Here is a 19,317-nt window from a genome sequence, read left to right as displayed (position 1 = left end):
TAGGGGAGCTCTGGATGCGAGTGATCACTCCATCCTTTGCTTTGAGATCAAGGGACTGGGGACGGGCAGCAGGTCGAGCACTAGAAGCTGGGACTTCAAGAGGGCCAACTTTGGCTACCTGGAGGCCAGACTGGGGAAAGTCCCCTGGGATAGGTTACCCATAGGCCAGACTGGAAGATAAGCGAGTTGAGGAGGGGTGGATGGCACTCAAAAGGGAGGTTTTGGAGGTGCAAGCCTTGATGATACTTCTAGTCAGTAAGGTGGGGAGGTGGAGGAGAGCGCCGCCATGGATGCGAAAGGAGGTGGTTAGAGGGATTAGACGAAAGAGGAACCTCCGTAGGAAATGGGTTCTGGGGGAAATAGACAAAAGGGTATACCGGGAGGAGGAGGCCCGTTGCAGAAGGATTCTTTGCACGGCTAAGGCTGATTACATGCTGAGACTTGCCAAGAATATCAAGAGCAACAAAAAGGGCTTCTTTCAGCATGTAAATAGGAAGAGGAAGGGGAGACAAGTGGTGGGACCACTAAATAAGGAGGAAGGAGATCCAGTGACTGATACGAGGGAACAGGCACAGATGCTAAATGACTCTTGCCTCTGCGTTCTCCCCTAAGCAGGACGGGGGATATCCGCATAGGAGATTAGATGAGGCTGGGGACTTAGGGGCACTGATTAGAGTCACCCCCCTTGAAGTTGAGGGGCTCCTCAGGCATTGGACATTACAAAGGCGCCAGGCCCTGGCGGGTTGCACCCGAGAATACTTAGAGAGTTGGCAGGGATTCTCTCACGCCCGCTGGCCTCCCATTTTTGAGACCTTGTGGAGAACGGGTGAAGTTCCAGAGGACTGGAGGGTGGCATCAGTGGTCCCAGTTTTCAAAAAGGGTAGTAGAAGGGACATGGGGAATTACAGACCGGTTAGCCTTACGTCCATCGTAGGAAAAACAATGGAAAGGCTCATAATAGAGATCTAGTGATGCTAGATAGGGAAGGGAGGCTGGCAGCCACACAACACGGCTTCCGCAAAAACAGGTCCTGCCAGACAAACCTTGTGGAATTCTATGACAAGGTTTCGAGATGGCTAGATGGAGGGGACGCAGTGGATGTGGTATACCTGGATTTCAGCAAGGCCTTTGGCAAAGTGCCCCATGATATCCTGGTGGAGAAACTGAGGAGTTTTGGGATACACCAAAGCACTGTCTGGTGGATTAGGGCATGGTTGACTGACCGAAAGCAGAGGGTAAGCATTAGCGGGGAATCATCTGGATGGCGGCCAGTGACAAGCGGGGTCCCCCAGGGCTCTGTCCTGGGGCCGATCCTGTTTAATCTTTTCATTAACAACATGGAAGGAGGGGTGAACAGTCTGCGGAACAAATTCACAGACAATACTAAAACTGGAGCAGTGGCCACAACTGAGGAGCAGGTACTCCAGATCCAAAAGTATCTGGACAGACTATGGAAGTGGGCAGGAGCCAACAGGATGGTGTTCAATGTGGATAAGTGCAAGGTCTTGCACTTGGGGCATAGGAATGGGTGTCATAAGTACAGGTTAGGGGACAAGTGGCTGGAGAGCGGCACTTGTGAAAGGGACCTCGGGGTGCTGGTTGACTGCAGGCTAAACACGAGTCAGCAGTGTGACTCGGGGATCAAGAGGGCGAACGCCACCCTTGGTTGCATAGCCAGAAGTGTGGCTTCTAGATCAAGAGAGGTATTACTACCACTCTACATGACTCTAGTGCACCCGCAACTGGAGTATTGTGTTCAGTTTTGGGCCCCTCGTTACAGAAAGGATATAGCCAGGTTGGAGTCAGTGCAGCGCAGGGCCACAAGGTTGGTGGCTGGTTTGCAGGGGATGCCATATGAGGTGAGACTGAGGGAACTGGGTCTCTTCAGCCTAGAGAAGAGGAGACTCAGAGGGGATCTGTTGGCGACATCCAGGTATGTGAGGGGACGTCACACGGAGGTGGGTAGAGACCTGTTCTCCCCTGCAGAGGAGGGCAGGATGTGCTCCAACGGAGCAAAGCTCAGGGAACTAAGGTTCAGTTTTGGTGCCAGGAAGCACTTCCTGATGGTTAGGACCCCAGGGGTGTGGAATGGGCTTTCCCGGGAGGTGGTTGAGGCCCCATCGGTGCGGGTGTTCAAGGATAGGCTGGACGTGCACATGGTGGGCATGTCATGAGCGGAGCCGGAGGTCAGACTAGATGGCCTGGGAGGCCCCTTCTGACTTGATCTGTTTTCTATGTTTCTATGTTTTCCTTTAACAGTTTGTGCAGCTGATGGAGGAGAAACTAGTCCACAGCGGCTTGTACTGTATGACATATTTTAGCAAAAACTGAATCACCATCATTCTCACTCAGCATATATGATGTACTACAGAAGTCCAGTAAAGATGCCTACCTTTATCCGGGTTATTTAGCTGGAAAATATCAGGGTGTTCAGGGTCATCGGGCAGTGCTACCATCCAGCCCACGACGGAAACCTTTTTTCCTGGAGTAGATTTATACTAGAAGAGACAGACAAGAGCAGTGGTGAGTTGGCTTGCCATGTCACCCTGGGCTGCTTTAGTTCCCAGTACAGAATCCAGCAGTGCAATTGCGTTTCCCACACAAATGCAGGCATGATGTAGCCTCTGAGTGGATGTGCATATCCTGTATGCAAGGTTAACGTAATAAACCATTTTTTTTCTTACATGCTTTCTTTCAGTGCCTCTTAATGACTTTGCTCCAAAGTAAATGAGAGTAGATCCTGAAAGAGTAACCCAGTATCTAGTCCATGAAGAAAGCTGAAAAGAGAAAAATGATTGAAATTATAAAGGAGCATGTCGATGGCAGAACTGTTAAAAGAAGGGGAAAGCATTCTGGGGAAAGCTCAGGAAAATACTTAAGGCAAAGCCACTGGAGACAAACTGGCTTTCAGATATGAAGTCATATTTGCCTTGAAGGAAACCAATCAGTCGTTCTGTCTTCATGTCCAAAAAAAGGGTTACGTACTGCTCTTAGACCTTTAAGACGTGTACTGAAATCCGATTTCTGGCTGGCACCGTTTGTCAGACAGTGATGAAAAGATGCACCTGCCTTAAGCTATAACAAGTATTTTAAGTTATAGGTGCTTTGTCCTTGTGTGCACCTTCTTGTTTCCCACCTTCACAAATTCATTCCTTGAAAATAACAATGCACACCTAGGAAACTAATGCACCACGTACCAAAAGTGGAGTCATGTGCAGCTGCTGGTTGGAAAATGATGTGTTTGTGAAGGAGAATGAGATGGCCGGTCACTCCTGCCTCTTGGAGCAGGAACAGCTCAGGGCGCCTTTGGCACTCTGCTGTTTTCTGTGGCTGCCATGACATTGCCTACAAATGCTATTCATGGGTGTAAGAACATGTCTCAAGTGACCCCCCCCCCCACATACCCACATACCGTAGGCTTCCTGCCTTCTTTCAGTAGTGTCTTCCTTCTTAAAGGCCCTTCCATGGTGACAACTCCCATCGAACTCCCTGATGTGCAGCTGCAGGCACCTGTGGGGCTGAAGCGAGAAGTGTTTACACTTTGGTGGGAGCAGCCCAAAATGGACAAAGAACCCCATGATGAAGGCATACAACGTTTATACAGGATTTTCCTGTCTTTTGCAACCAATCCTTTCCCAAATGGGCTCCTCAGCGTTTTATTTTTCCCTTCATTAGTATCACACTGCACTTAAAAACCCTGATTTGTAGCATCTGGCAATATGAGTGATGCAAGTACCCTGACCTTCAGATATAAGAAACAATGGACTCCTGTTGGTCAAATTATGGCAATAGGAGAAAAGAAACACACCTTGTCAAAGCATAGAAGAGAGCCCTTTGAGATCGCAGTGCAGTGTTTACATCTAAGTTAAATAAACACGGAAGGGCTTGGCTGACCAGTCACATGTTGGCCTAGTAGGAATTTCCCACCTGACATATTCCTGGATCGATAAACCATACTGTCAGACGTGTATGGGGATCATTTCCAGAGGTCAGTGCAGCCTGCCTGGAGCTGAAGTTGGAAAACCTGTGCTCTCACTCCTGCTTCACGCAGATCTATGCAAGCGAACTGCGGCTGCTTCAGTAGAGAGGGGAACATGGCAATAAACAGCGACTGTAGCAACTGACCTTGGGTTTCCTTCTGCCCACATGCTTGCATTCTTTGGTGACCCTCAACCAAGGCCCCAGTCCAGGAATTGAGCTAATCCCATGCAGCTCCACCACGGACTTGTGCCAAATGCACAAGCATGTGAGCTAAACCGGACAGCTGGACCAGCAGCAATCTGAATTGCCCTCCTCTGGTGTTCACACCTTTGCAAGTGCAGAGTATACACACAATTGCTTCTGTACATGGCACCCTTCACCTATGTAGCAAGATGCCTTAAGCGTAAAGATGTTGAAGATACTGACGCACCTGACTGAGCAGACTGCTTAGTAGTTCCATTTTTATCACGGAAGATTTTCTGTTCTTGGGGTAACAGAGGTGCCGTTTTAGTCTGCTGTCAGGAAGTGCCAGACTTCAGAGCCCATGCTAGATGAGAGCTCCTCAGAAGAGAAAGGGGAGCTCTTCAGAGGCCACGGTGCATGTGAGCACCAGGAGGAGCTGGCTCTCCTTGATGGGGTCTTCAGGACATAAAACCTTGCCAAACACTAAGCCTTCTCCTGGCCTCCCCATGAGCATCTCTTGAACGCAGCAACTCTTGAAACCCCAACTCCTTGCTCAGTGAGAGCATTCCTGCTGTTTCAGCAAACCTATCCAGGGCAGTGGATCCCTTGCTAAGCATTTGCTCCGAGCTGGTTAGTTCTCCATCCCCCTTTCAACCCCACGTCTCTAGACACCCATTGCTTGCACCTGCAGAAATTAAAACCTTGCATCATCAACATGAAAGCATTTTTGGTGCCTTAGAGCCTAGCAATGTAATGACAGCAAAAGCTTTTGTGAACAAGAGCCCATTTTGCCAAATGCTGGTGTCTAATTCAGAGTGAACAAGAGCCAGAAATATGCTACATTTCTATCTACATGAACAAATCCAAAGTATCTCTTAGCGCGACACAGCATAAGGTACCGTACTATCAAAGACCGTAATCTACCCAGTGCAGGCTGTATACAAATGCTAACATTTTTAGGGAATATTTATACAAAACGGTACACAGATGGGATGAGATAAAAGGAGGCAAAATAAAGACTGGAATGGAAAATGTGCTTTAGGGCAAGATTGTTGAGAATGTGAAGTCGCGCCTTCACTGGCTCACACATGTGCTCGCATCACCTTTGGTCAGGTCTTCCCAAAGCCTAGCAGAGTCCGGTGGTTGTGAAGAGGAAAAGAGGCAGCCCTGACAAGATGTGCGAAGAACTTTTTCCTTCCTTCTGGCTAACCTTAGACAAACTGGTCAGAATGACCACAAGAGCATTTGCACCTATTTCTTTTTCATCACATACATTTTTGCGTTTCACACAAATTTCACTCTAATTTAGGAATAACAGGTAAGATGTTTCTTACTAAGCTGCTTCACCGGCTTGTAAACGAGTGTTTTTGCTATTTGTCATGTAAGACAGAATGCACACCTAGATTTTTGACTACCTGTAAGGAAATAGTTTGCTTTTAAATCAGCTGTGTGAGAAGTGACAGTGGAAACAAAAGATCTGGCTTGAGACCCAGCCTAATTCAACACTTAGTACGCTAACTAATGCAAATAGAGCATAAGGAAGTGGGACTTCTGGAATAAAGTGAACCAGACTGCTCTTCATGCTTACAATTCCAGCAGAAGGCCTCAGCTATTGCCTCTCCTGTGGGCATAAACAGCAGTATTTTTCATCACCTGCTTGTCATAGCCTAGAATCTCTGTGTGTATAATTTTCATCGGAAGCAAAAGGATTTGGAGGGCCTGAGGTCATTGGACTCAGTGCGTCTTTCAAAGCGCTGGGCCGGATTGTGTGCCCTGAATTACTTGCACTTTCAGTATGACGGTGAAAAGGAGCGGACAGCACATGTGTGAATCATAAACAGCATGGCATGTAAACATGGCCAATCCTTCTGTGGCGTGGAGGTGAAAAACCAGACGAATGAAGATACAAAGAGTCTTCAGATTCTTGGCAGTAAAGTCTCTGTGCAGATGGAAGTGGGGAAATGAAAATGCTACTGGAAACAGCCTTTTAAAATTAGGAAAACCAGGTTGAGAGGAAGAATGTGCACCACAGCCTGGGGAGAGACACCCACCACCTAGTTGTACCTGTAAACACAGCTCCGACTTCTGGGAGAGCTCCGAATTGGTACCCGCCAGTTGGGTCCCAGCGTGGCATACAACCGACCCCTGTTTATAAATTTACATGTGAGTTCTTTTCTTATAGTGCAGATACTGTGGTAACATCCAATAAAACAAAACATTCATGATAACATGGGACACAAACATTGCATCTGACATTCCCAGCATGGGAGAAGTATGATTAGCAAAGATTAACTGCACATGAGACGAGGATTACTTTAACATCTGTGGGCGAAGCAAATAGTGAGCAAAAGGATAAAAGGAGGAATAGATCATTGGAAAGCTGCTTCTGTCTCACAAACTACAATGTTCCTTTATTTTGGGGTGTACAGATAATTTTGAAGAGTTTTAATTGGGAATAAAGAGTTCCTAGGAAAGGAATATTTGCCCCACTGCAGCCCAATGCAAACCTGAAAAGAATCTTCATGGGACGGGGGGTGGGTGGATAAGGGCATTATCAGAAGAACATTCCTAAATATTTAGAACCACTTTGCAGTATCAGAACTGTAGAATATATGAAGCAACAAAGAAGAAGGAAATACTTCTAAACACATGTGGGATTCATCGTCACCATCATGGATGAAATGCAGCCCGCTCCAAGAGATCTGGATTCACAGGGTCGCTCACAACTTGGACTAAGCTCTTTCGTGAAGGAATGGTTACAACTGGGCCGCTGATTGAATGGTTCTTTATTGCAGTGCTCTGGCCCAGCAAAGGCTTGTGCTCGTGCTTGAAGAGTAGTGAGGTGACCTATTTGGGTTAAGCCTGAGTGTGGACTCTCCCCCAACTCATTTGGTGCAATAAAAACCGCCTGTCAAGTGTGCCAAATTTAAGGTGATCACCGTGCATTAAGGGCGTGACACATGCAGCATTTCAGGAAGCAAATGGGAGACCTTGGAATTTGAATATAAGTATGTTCTTGTGACTACCAAACGTCTTCAGACAGTGGCACTTTTAGGATCCTGTGATAGAATAAACTCTTGAGGTGGAATAAACATGTAAAAAAATACCTAAATGGAACCAGTGCTATTTTCCTTTCTATCACTGCCCCCTTGGTGGGGCATCCACTGCAGAAAGCATCCCAGTCACCCTGCACATGTGCACAAACCCTACGAATTTCGTACCTGGAAGTTTCTGTCGGGGGAAGAGGCAGGGGCACATTCTGCATTCTCCGCATTGCCCCCTCCTATGCATTGTGAGAGGGAAGGGCCAGCTCGTTGAAGGGCGCCTTTGGTGCCCTGAAACTTCCATCTAGGGAAGGTGTCTTCCAGAAAGCAGCTGACACAATTGGCAGATATTTTCTAAGACACAGTATGACACTTTCACGTACCAGATAAAACCACTTTAAAACCTTTTCTCTCCTTGAAAGACATCAAAAGAGCCCAACTTACTATAAAGCAAGACCTGGTTCAGAAAGAAGTGTATGGCTCTCTGCTCAGGCAAACCATCTCAAGCTTTTCTTCCAGGGATGCACAGAGTTTGGGCAGAAGGAAGGTAGAATTGCCTCCTGTGGAGCTGACTTTTGGCATAAAGGCTGAGCTTTACCTAGGCACCATCTTACTGAGATGAAAGAAACTCAGTTATGATTTTACCTACATACTCCCACCTCTTACATCTGCCTAGCTGTGGTAATGGCCACTAAAGACAAGGTTAAGCACTCTTAAGCAGACATCGGTTCAAAAGGCCTTGACCTAACAGAAGCACCAGTTAGGGGAACTAGTGGTCTACTGAATTATGCTCAGGGGAGTTGGATGTGCAAATAAAAGGGATAGGAAGAGAAGAATTCCCCTTACATCCAGGTGCTGAGACAAGTGAGAAATGCCAACTTGAAATCTGGATGCTGAGACCTCTCAAAGCGCATCCTGCAGAACAGGGGTCTCAAACTCAACTTACCTGGGGGCCGCTGGAAGTAGAGTCTGGGTGAGGCTGGGCCGCATCAAGTATTCCACAAAAAAGGGATTTCAAGTATTCCAAAAAAAGTACAACTGATCCAATCTTCTCAATCTTTACTACTAATAATTCAGAACCTGAACGGTTCTTCAGAACACAGACTTCTCTTACTTCCTCCTACTCCTTGCTGCCAGAGACCTGACAGCGCTTCCTCTTACACAGCTGAGCCACATTTGAAGGCCGCAGGGCCCCTCCCGTCCCCTGCCCGGCCCGGCGCGCAGCTTGGAGGGAACATTGCGCCCAGGGTAACGACTCACGCAGGTGCGTGTGAGAAAAACGCGCGGGCCGCACTATCACTAAACTTTGATATCAAGTGGGGGCCACAAAATATCATCGCACCGGCCGCAATTGGCCAGCGGGCCGTGAGTTTGAGACCCCTGCTGTAGGAAGTCTAGAATGGATAGTACATCTGGGGATTCTAGAGAATTTGGCTCATGAGCACACGCCTTTGTTTAGCACATGCATCACTTCTAATTCCACAGCGCCATTGTGCTCAGAGTTTTCTGAGCTCCAGGGGGTGATGCAAGCAGGTGCTTGGGAGGCCCCCCAAAGCGCAGCATCAGTTGCTTCATGACGGTCCTCCCCATTCACTCCACTACCACTTCTGCCACCAAAGCTTAATGCCTCTCCTTGACGGACTCTGTGTCCGACTCCCCAGACGAGAAAACGAGAGCACGTCCCTCTCCGGTGCCTTTGCCTGGGTTGGCACGTGCCAACTGTTCGTGTTCTGGGTGGCCGGAAGGACCAGCCCCGTGGCCTGCAACTTCTGCGGGCTGATGCTGCTTAGTCCTGCTGCAAGGCTGCCGGGATGCAGAAGGGAAGAAGTTGGATGGGAGCAGCACCCCAAACACTCCACCATGAGGAAAAGGCAGTGTGGAGCAGATTGCTCCCTGAGCCTTGGGTCTGGTGCCAAAGCAAGTGGCTTCCAGCTCCAGGCAAGGAACAGAGAGGCTGACCGAAAGCGCGGGGTGGACAGCCTGACAACCTTTGATCAGCAAGGCTGCTGATGTCATCTGTCCCCACCATTCCCTGCTCCACTGAATTTAGCTCCAGTCCTCACAAGTCCAAACATTTAGGCTACAATATTGATCCATACTAGAACAAAACAAAGCAAAACAGTTCTCAAACAGAAGCAGGCCTTTTGGAAAGCTATGGAGTCCTAATCGCCCATTAGAGAGCAAGTCATCCCCAAATGCTTTGCATTACAAAAATAACCACGCTTGTTGCTGGGAAACTCAATTCTTACTTAAGGAGAACTGAGGACTTAAGGAGGCTGCCCCGTCAGTGCCGCACTGCAGACTGTTAGCACACCGCCAGACACTGAGGCCAAAAGGGACCACTGACGTACCAACAAGCCCCAACCTGTCCTCCCGGGCAGACGATGGGGTGGAAGAAGCCCCCGAGTGCTTCAAAGAACCTTTGGTTCTTGGCCTGCAATGAGCTTACCTGAAAGCATGTCAGATGGAGGAAGGTCATGGTTTTTAGCAAGTTTACTGCATGTGCCCCGGGCTGCAACTATCAGCAGGAAGAGCCCGTTGGCAAGCTGCCCCTGCTCCGTGGAAGCTGAATGCCCCCCGCCTGCCCCTCCAGAGGGCGCCAGCAGCAGCTTGTTGTGTGCCAAGAGGACATGAGGGGGTGGCTGGATAATGGCTCTCAGGTAAGTATGGAGCTCATAAAACTTCATATATTTGAAGTTCTTGGAAATGTGCTATACGGGCCATCTGTTGCTTGCTTGTCTAGGCTTTTATTTTTATATCAGTTTTCATTGTTTGGTTTTGTTCTTTGCAGCGTCCCTAAGACAGCCAAATTAGAATGGATCTTAAGAAGCCGTGAGTACTGTTTCTTTATACAGGCAGAGCTAAATGTTTCAGCTACAATTAAGGGTTTTCTGAGAGACTAAAGAGAGACTTTTATTTTCAATTCCTGAACAGACACATACGTCTTAGTTCACCTGTTGGAACAATGACTGCTTGCATTTAAGCTGCACAGCATGATCTCTCAAGTGTTCTTTAATATCAGATACTTTTATTCCCAATTAATGATTGCCAACACATTAAATTCAGTCAGCAGGAAAGGACTAATCCCCTTGTGGTCATAAAATGACATATCCTATTCTTATTTTGCGATCCACATCATAATCTCCCATCTGAGTAACTGTTGTGTCCCAGTGTATCCACTATCATGGCCTCCAGCATTGGTCCACTTCCAATATGGAAGAAAAGAAGATCAAAACCTTCCATGGTGTTGCTTAGAGAGGAGACAGTATCATGCCTAGCAAACAAAAAGGATGTTTGCTGTCATTTTGCCTACAGTAGCAGTAGATTAAGATAACAAGAGCAGGACTGGGTCTTGGCAATAGACTGGACTGGAGCAACCGGTACTGGTGCCGATGGAAAATTCCTCCCTGTAAAAATGTGGCTAAATGTGGCACTGGGCTTTCTTGAACGATGCCGTCCGCTACAGACGCCATCCGAGGATGGCCTTCAACAGGGAAGCTTTGAAGTTGTAGCAAACTCCCCATTCAGTAAATAGCAGGAGAAGCCCTTGCACGCACCCGCCCTTTAATGCAGGAAGGGGCTGTTTGGCAAGGAATCAAAGGGAATTCGGGTGTCATACCGGTGAGGAATTACTCCAGCCCTGCCTCCTCCTCCTCCTCCTCCTCCTCCTGGTGCACTCCGTGTCTGCTGGTGGGACTGCTGGACCAGGAGGAGGCATCGGCGTCTCTATCAGGCACTCGGCTGGCCGCCTGCCAAGCTTTGCCTTACGGTGCTTGAGGGACTCAGCACAAGGGAGCAGAAGGGCAACTTAAGCTATTTTATGACAGAGCCATTTCCCTGAACAATTTCGGAAAAAAGAACCTGATATGAGAAATGAATCCAGAGTGAGTGATCACTACTCAGAAAGGGCGTGCCTGGAGCCCAAACCCTTTTCTGCCTTTTTAAGAGGGACTGGTCAGTGAGCCAGTCATGGAAACGGCCTTTGGGTTTCTGAAGACGATCGGTGCTGAGGAAACCGCTGGCTGCCATGCCCCCAAGTGAGGCTCATTCCAAGGTTTGGGAGGACTAGAGGCTCAAATGCACTTAGGGGCATTGGTGAACACAAGAAGCACGTTGCGTGTGAAATGCACAGCTTGTTGGGCACATGTAGACTATTTGGAGGAGCTGAGCTTAAAAACTCAGCCTCATTTCTAACCTCATAAGGACTGCTTTCTGCCACCCCCCCCCCCCGCCCCATTTCTCTGCATGATTTGAGCAATTACTTAAAAGTGCAATTAGTGACTAAGAGTCGGGTGGGCAACATATGAGCTACAAGCAGCCTTTCCTGGCCTTTTGGTGGCCCTTCCGGTGCCCCATTGCAACCGCGCTTCAGAGACAAAGAGGTGCCGTCACCCCTTAAACGGGCCACAGTCCACCTTTCTTGCTGCTGCAGCGACACGCACTTTGTCAGCAGTGTGTGGGGAGAGGGGAAGGGCACGGCCACAGAGGGGTCCAGTGGGAGAAGCTGCCCACCCCAGTCAAGGACGCAGGCGGATGTTCGCAACCTACCAAGCACGTGTCCTCATTTGATTTCCACACCTTTCCTAAATGGACATGCATGTCGTAATTTATTCCAATTCTCTCTCACTTCAGTCTATATGGGAAGCTTGCGTTAATGTAGATTTTGCACAAATTGAACAGGAGGAAGTTGTGCAAGCGCACATCTGCCCAACGGATCTGTGCCACTTTCACATTGGTGGACCGCAAACAAAAACCTGCCGGTGGGAATAGGAACTGGGTGCAGGGTGAGGGCTGAGAATCCTGGCAATCGCAAGCACTGCTCGTTCATCCACCCCCACCGCTGATTTAAGTTACTTAAGCTTGGCTACGGAAGGCACCAGCTGGGACATATACATGGCCGTAAAATGAATCACAGCTTTTACACTAGGGGCAGGCGACTTGGGGCCCTCCAGGCCTTCTGAATTAGGCCTGTAAGCTGCCCTGAGTGTCAGTGTTGGCAGGAAGGCAGGATGCAGCGCAAAAGGATAAGCATTCTGGCCTGCCGCTCCCATCAGTCCTCACCATGGGCTTGATGGCTAGGGCTGATGGGAGCTGTAGGTCAAAACGTGGCCTGCCTCCGTTTCGTAGCACCAATCCAAGGACGTTGTTCATTGGCAAAGGGGATACTCACCTTTCAAGCCCCGAAGAAGGCTCCTCGCTAAATTCTGAGCTTTCACTGCTCCCTACAAAACAAAAGGACAGAGATGATGATGGCACAAGAAAAACGGAGCAGAGAACCAGCCCGTACCCCGTTCAAAACATGGCAGAGACAGCACATCACCGAAGTCCATGAGAAAAGGCATGAAAAGCGATGTTGGGTATTGCTTCTGTTTTACCACCCGGGGGGAGTTGTCCTGACCAGTCACAAGCGTTCCATGTGTGGAGCAGTTCAGGAATCCTGCTCCAGCGGTTATTTACACAGCTAGCTGCATGGAGAACAGTTACGCTCATACAGTACCTTCCGATTGGCACAATGTCTTTTTTAAACACAATCACGCCAGCTACAGACAAAGGACAGACAACAGAAGGGTGACTGATTTCCTTTAATCAAGACACAGAGAAGGTGACATGGAACAAGCGACGGCTTGGTGCCATGACCAGTCGGCCTGGTGCCCTGCTTCTGCTCATCGTCCCGCTCATTATGGGATCAGGGCTCTGAGGAGTCAGCAATTTCCCATCAAATTTACTTGAAGTGAATCTCAAGGTGTGACCGTAACCGTGAAAAGGCACTCATTCTCCCAGGACGGTCTGAATGGCTTTTGTCTTTTGCTCGGGTGCTCAGTTACAGGACTAGCGGCTGGATGCTCACCAACTCCACTGCTTGGGAAGCGCTCAGTTGGCCAGTGATCTGTGACGGCTGGTCGGGTGACGTGTGATGACGGTACTCATCCACATCGCGGTCATTAAGTGCAAATCACAGTGCATCATGCATCGGACGAAGCCGTTTCATGTCAAGAGCAGCTCATGCCATGGCACATCCCCCTCTACACCTGGGGAGTGTGTCTTTCTCGGCGGCTATGGGGTCACTGCTTTGGAAGAGCAGTCACGCTTTCTTCTGATACGCTGTTGGCTACCGGGCATCTCAGAACAGCGTTGTTCGCTGAACAGAGCTTTTATCTGCAGCCAACTGGGGGAGACACGCTTCCCACTTCCTATGGCGCTCATTCATAAAAGTGGCCTTTTAAAAGGTGCTCCTCACGCCACGTCACTGCAAACCTGCTCAGGCTCTCACTAGCGGGCCTCCATCTTACATCGGCGCTGGCAGGACCCAAAGAAGAGCACCACGATCAAGCACTCCCACTCCTCACTGCCACACTCTAGCGAGGCCACTCCAGCGACCGTGTGGTCTACATGTGTCTACGGGCACGTTTCGTGGCAGTGAGCCACAGAGGAGGTGAGCTGTGCGTGGCGCTTAGGTAAGCAGAGACCGGGTCTTCGATGTGTCCATCGGGTTCACCTTCTCTCCAACGGGCTCATGATTCTCTGTCCTGAAACTAAACACGCTTTTCCCGATCCCGCATGTCTAGAAGCCTCTCGAGGCAGGAGGGACAGACAAGCAGAGCATCCAGCAAGGGTCCAGGCTGGGACCATCGGATACTTACCTAGGGAAACCCCATTGGTGAAAACAGAGCTTAAAGTGTGGTTCCTGACAGGGCTGTGGGACTCGAGCACACTATCATCCAGCAGGTGGCGCGGCTTCTCTGTTGGGAACGTGGCGCTTTTACTCTCAACTACACTGAACTGACACATCATACTGGAGAAGTGGAAAAGGAAAAGAAAAGCAAAAGGTGATCGGGTAACATCCAGCCACGCAACTCCCACACGGACACGACCTGACCGCCTGGTGCCCGTGAGCACCAGCAAGCCAAGCCCTTACACAGAACGTCTCTGCCTGGGGCCGTTCGTCTGCTCCAGCTTTTAGGACTAGGCTCTGTAATGAAGCCACTCTTAGCTTAATACAGATGGAGATTTTCATGTTCTTCCTCGGATGATTCTGTACATGTTGCTGGTCAGAATGTGGCCGATTGTGAGACTCAAGAGCCCTGAATTCTCGCCAAGGGAATTCAGTGAGATGAAACCGGGCAAGGAGCAGGCCCTTCCACCCCATCCGCTTCTAGCACCAGGCAGAATGCACGAGCTCTGACCAGAAAGCTGATCCTGCCACCGTGTTGCGAGTCCCACCATGGTCCTGTCCAGCCTATTTCGGCAAGCACAGGCGAGGCCGAGCCACCGTTTACCTGGCCTGCGAGTGAGCGCTGGACAAAAAGGAGGGTCCCTCCAGCAATGTCTGCCCAACCCCAGACGAGCTGGGGGGCAGCGGGGCACCGAGGGCAGCCTGCGGGATAAGGCGAAGTTCCGCGGCAGGCGTTTCCCTCGGGATGAGAGGGGGACGAGGGACACTCGGGAAGGCTGAGCTCTCACGTGCCGAATTAAAGCTTAATGAACTCTGAGGTCTGATGCAGGTCGGAGCACCCACTTGTTTCCCAGGCTGTGACTCTTCCTGTGTCTTGGTACAGGAGGAGTGGGCAGGCTGGCTGCCACCGAGGCATCGGGACAGGTTGGCCTCCTGCTGAACCTCACAGCTGCTGACACCTCTGACGGACCTACAAAATAGACACCAATTAATGCTAAACTAAACTCCGGGAAAGACACTGTGGGGCGGGGGTGGGGCGATTGCTTTGCTCCTAGGAGAGCCGAGCAGTCTCGTAAAGACAGACTGGTACCACCTGGATCTGCTCAAAGGAGGTTTGGTTTGTCGCCGCGGTCAAGCGCAGGTGCTCTCCCCAGTACCGGGTCCTGCCTGCTGGGGCCACACCAAATGTTCCTATCCAGAATCCGTCCAATTAAACCAAACGAGCACGGTTCCGAAGCATACTTCTTGCCCTTGCTTTCCTGACCCCCACCCTGACACATACAAATACACACACATTCTTGGCTATTCTATGACAGAGCTATGCCAGAGGCGTGAGACACGGTGCCAGAACGATACCTCGGGTGTGATCATTAATGCCGAACAAAAACATGTGCTTGGCGTTTGGTTTGAAGCCCTCCTTGCCTGTAAGCAGGTTTTTTTTTTTTTTAAGAACTGAGTGGGAGCATCAGTTTCCAGGGGAAATGCAAGGATGTTTTATGCACGTCAGAACCACACAGGTGTCAACTCTGGAGGGCTGAGATGTTGATGCCAACAGGCGACACACTTTAAACTCGTGTACACAGTGAGTCATAGCAAGTTCTTCAGTTGTGTCCTCAAAGGAGGTAAGCCCATTCCATTTCTGCATGTACATAAGTAAGTGAGCATGAGACAGGCTGGAGTAGGCAGCTTGAGAGCAGAGATTTCCTCCACCAAGGCAGGAGGTCTTAGATCCTGATGAAGAGGCCATACTGCCCAGCGAACAGAAAGAGCAGCTTCCTCATCTTACAGGCACTTCAGCCTCTTTGCTGAAAACCGCTTGCTAAGTGGATGTGAAAAATATCTTGCAACTTGCAGTGAGGTTTCTTTTGTTCTGTTCACCTCGGGGCGAGTCAAACATTAGGTGTATCTTGCCGGGACAGCATTTTCACCCAGGGAAATAAAAACAGTCCCGCACAATGACCGCTTACACCAGTATCATTAGCATGAGGCATGTTATGTTATGAAGCTGGTGTTAGCAGTGGCTTCTCAGCTGCAGACGTGCAGTTAACACACAGAACAAATCTAAGTGTGTATTTGATGGTGTTATGATACAAAGTGTTTTCTGTGCAAGAATTCCACGTGTCTGAAGCAGTCTCAGATCTTACAAGATCATGTTTTGTGTTTGCACATGGCTCGGTGTGTCAAAAGCACATCTGCAGGAACATGGTGCTCTGCATTTGGGGAAAACGTGGTTTGCACAGGGGAGCGCCAGGAAGCCGTCGCAGCTGAGTGGGCAAGTTGTGCTAGCATGTTTTGCAACCATTTCCACGGTTTTGACATAACTGAAGTGAGTAAAAGGGCAGCAGCTTCTTAGAACGGAACGAACTGTCTACTCAAAGGGGCTGGAGAGCAGTGGGTGAAAAGCGGTCAGGTCACGTGTGTGGCTCCCATCTCGGGTCTGGGCTTCATCCTGGGAGAAGTGCTCTCTCCATTTCTATTTTTCTTAGTTCAAGACTCATAGCCACACCTTTTGTGAAACCGGTGAAGGTGAAATAAGAGATCAATACAGAACATGCAGAGTAAGGCAGACATTTCAGAAGGAAAAACTGGCAGAAAGGGTTTCAAATCTTACAGGTATCTGTCATGCCATGAAGAAGCCTGTTCTCTTGTGATCTTGGCTTCCATTGCAAAGACACACAGATCCATGTGGCCAAAGGAGCGTCTTCCCCTACTAGCTACAAACTGCCGCCATCACCAGAGCTGCACGCACCCAGTAGCTGAGAGCTCGGGCAGGCGGAGGTCTTGCACCCATCCTGCTCGGGGGACCCTGTGGGCGGGACTGTTGGCCACGGGGCAAACTGAGCGCGGGACTCACTGGCCTGATCCAGCGTGGCTCTTAAGCCCTTACGTTCATGACTGCTCTGCTACACCAGCAAGTCTGTAAGACAATTAGGAGTGTGAGTCACTCTGGAATTACGTTGCTTCTGGAAAGGCCTTTTATTAAAAGGTCATGTACATTTCCAAAAATTCATCTCTTAACTTATTCAAGTAAACCACACACACGAGGCCTGCTTTGTTTTCGTGTGTACAGAAGTCTGTGACTCACCCGTGTGTCTTTCTAAAGCACGTGGGCTCGGTCCTGTCCCGCTCCAGTCCCCCTGCACAGAATGAATCAGCCACGCGCAAACCAAGATCCTTGCGCAACATCCACAACAACCGCGGCAGCACACGGATTTTATGGTGGACTTTTGTTAGTCAAGTGAGCTTTTACGGTGTCTTAAAAACCTTGTGAGGGCTTCAAGGTTAAATGTGGTGTAGGTGTTTTAAAATTATCACAAGCTGTTTATTTGTTTTGTGATGGGAATATGAATTCACACGGTATCTTTGCCATTTTTGTTCCTTCACAGCTGCAGCAGCAGAAAATGGGAAGCACAGCAATCTGACCCTTGTGCTGAAAGACCACCTATGGTGGGCTTCCCCTGTTCAAACTTGTTTAAAATTTAGGGACCGGTGCCTGAATTTGCCTTTGCCCTCTTCCCCCACTATCCCTTTTCCTTTCCATGCTATGTCTCTGAGATTGTAGGCCAGCGAATAGGGACAAGCCTTGTTCTTACTGTTTGTCAGCTGCACCGAGAGCCCTTGCTGTTGCAATCCAGGGTCCCCCCTTCGAACAAACACCTGCTGCAATCGGCTTTCCTTACAAAACATTCTTGATTGCTTCCAGCGTAAATCACCCAGCGTAAGTCTCCCAAGCATGCAGAGAGCGGTCTGGTGAAACCAACCTGGTGATCATCGTCAAGAACTCTCGTTCGGGGTGCGCCTGTGCCCCACCCCTTAAGAAGGGGCTCTGAAGGCGAGCCGCCTCCTCTCCACCCTCTGCTCATCTGACCGGGCCTCTTACCGATGCAGGCCTCCCTCTGGCTGAACGTCCAGCTGATCCCAGACACTGCCCTGCGCAGTGAAGGACCTGCCCTTGCAATAATCACCTCCTGTCCTTCCTCCCAGGACCTCGAGCCAAACCATGCCCCGCAACCTCACTGAGACATTCCTCATCTCCCGAATCTCAGCAAACACCTAGGGCATGTCTGGTGTCCTGTGGGAATGCTTGCCCAAGTGCGCCATCTCTTTCCCCCAGCACCTCGGCTTGAAGAGCAGGAAGAGAGTCCAAGTAAAAACGAACGAATGGAGAGAGACCAAGTCATTCTAAATGATGTAATCGGCTTCCAGCCCCCTCCTGTTTATGAGTCCCCCACCCGCCCTGCTCCTAGCGCACTCCACTGCTAGAAACATTCCTAAAATTCCCAGTCCTACCAATGGCAGCTACCATGATTTTCCAATCACTGCACACAGGGAGAAGCAAGATTGGTTTTCATTATTCCTCCAGATTACTGTCAAGACAACACTGACATATATCCAGAAATAATGTATAAAAGGCATTAAAACATTATTACAAGCCGCTTCTACTGGGGAGCTTGAGAGAAGCCCAAAAGAAGCTGACGAGTGCTGTTTAGAAAGCTGTGGCAAGAACATTTGGAAAAGTTGACCACGTAGCTTTAATATCCCAAAGGATCTCACTGTTTTTTCCTTTGCATAATTTTTCCATGAATAATCACTGAAGTGCCGTAAGTGAGTGGCAACTTATGCAATCCTTTATTAGAACATTCCACCTCCAGATTGAAAGGTTTCAGTTAACTAATTTTGTACCAACAAAGCAGAGCAGAGCAGAAGCTAACAGATCACATGTGGATGAAACAATTAAAAGGAGAGCTACAGACCTCATGGCCAGGGCAGAACATTTTAAAGATCTTTTTCCCCCTAGGACTGGTGCCTAAAAATTCTATTGATACTACATTGGAAAAATGCAACACAGTTATTGTAAAACTCGAGTGGATACTTACATACTTAATGGCAGATGAAACCATAACTATGGCCTGGTTAAGACCTCCCCACACAATTTTCTTAAGAAAACTAGAAAAGGAATCTTCAAGAAGAAAATTTCTGCCCATTCCAAAATTATTGCAACCATCAAATCCATGCCAGGACACCTCGTTTTCCAAAGCGTAACCCTTCCCTGGTGCCAGGACACCTCATTTTTCTAACCCCAACCCAACCCTGGTAAACACCCCTGACCCTAATATAGGGGTAAATTTCCATTGAAAAGAGGGCGATTTGAAAAAAGCCTTCCTTGAGTAGCTTTTCCTGCACAGCTCAGCATTTCTGCCCATTGCAAACACATTCCAACAATCAAAACAATGCTAGGACACCTCATTTTTCTAACCCTAACCCAACCCTGGAACACACCCCTAACCCGAATATAGGGGTAAATTTCCATTGAAAAGAATGCGATTTGGAAGAAGCCCTCCTTGAGTAGCTTTTTCTGCCCAGCTCAGCTTTTCTGTCCATTCCTAATACAGTCCAACCATCAAAACCATGCCAGAACACCACGTTTTCCTAACC

The 19,317-nt window shown here is 49.0% G+C and overlaps 1 protein-coding gene across 5 annotated transcripts in view; it reads right to left on the bottom strand.

The window, feature by feature from the left end:
• RALGPS1 (Ral GEF with PH domain and SH3 binding motif 1) overlaps positions 1-19,317 on the bottom strand; it is a 168,654-nt gene that overhangs the window by 7,849 nt on the left and 141,488 nt on the right. For 3 of the 5 annotated variants that reach the window (XM_044439835.1, XM_044439834.1, XM_044439836.1), the window contains 7 exons: positions 14,725-14,851; positions 13,850-14,001; positions 12,379-12,430; positions 6,229-6,309; positions 3,413-3,518; positions 2,685-2,777; positions 2,393-2,498 (listed from right to left, as the gene is read on the bottom strand). In XM_044439835.1, the coding sequence (XP_044295770.1) occupies positions 2,393-2,498; positions 2,685-2,777; positions 3,413-3,518; positions 6,229-6,309; positions 12,379-12,430; positions 13,850-14,001; positions 14,725-14,851 (717 nt within the window). Of the gene's footprint in view, positions 1-2,392; positions 2,499-2,684; positions 2,778-3,412; positions 3,519-6,228; positions 6,310-12,378; positions 12,431-13,849; positions 14,002-14,724; positions 14,852-19,317 lie in introns of those variants that run through there. The other 2 variants (XR_006415633.1, XM_044439837.1) reach the window with 2 other exon arrangements.

This window comes from Varanus komodoensis, unplaced genomic scaffold (genome assembly GCF_004798865.1).
Source record: "Varanus komodoensis strain SLA01 unplaced genomic scaffold, ASM479886v1 scaffold36, whole genome shotgun sequence".
NCBI lineage: Eukaryota > Metazoa > Chordata > Lepidosauria > Squamata > Varanidae > Varanus > Varanus komodoensis.
The sequence above is the reverse complement of the archived record's forward strand: the minus strand, read 5'-3'. Positions and strand labels throughout refer to the sequence as shown.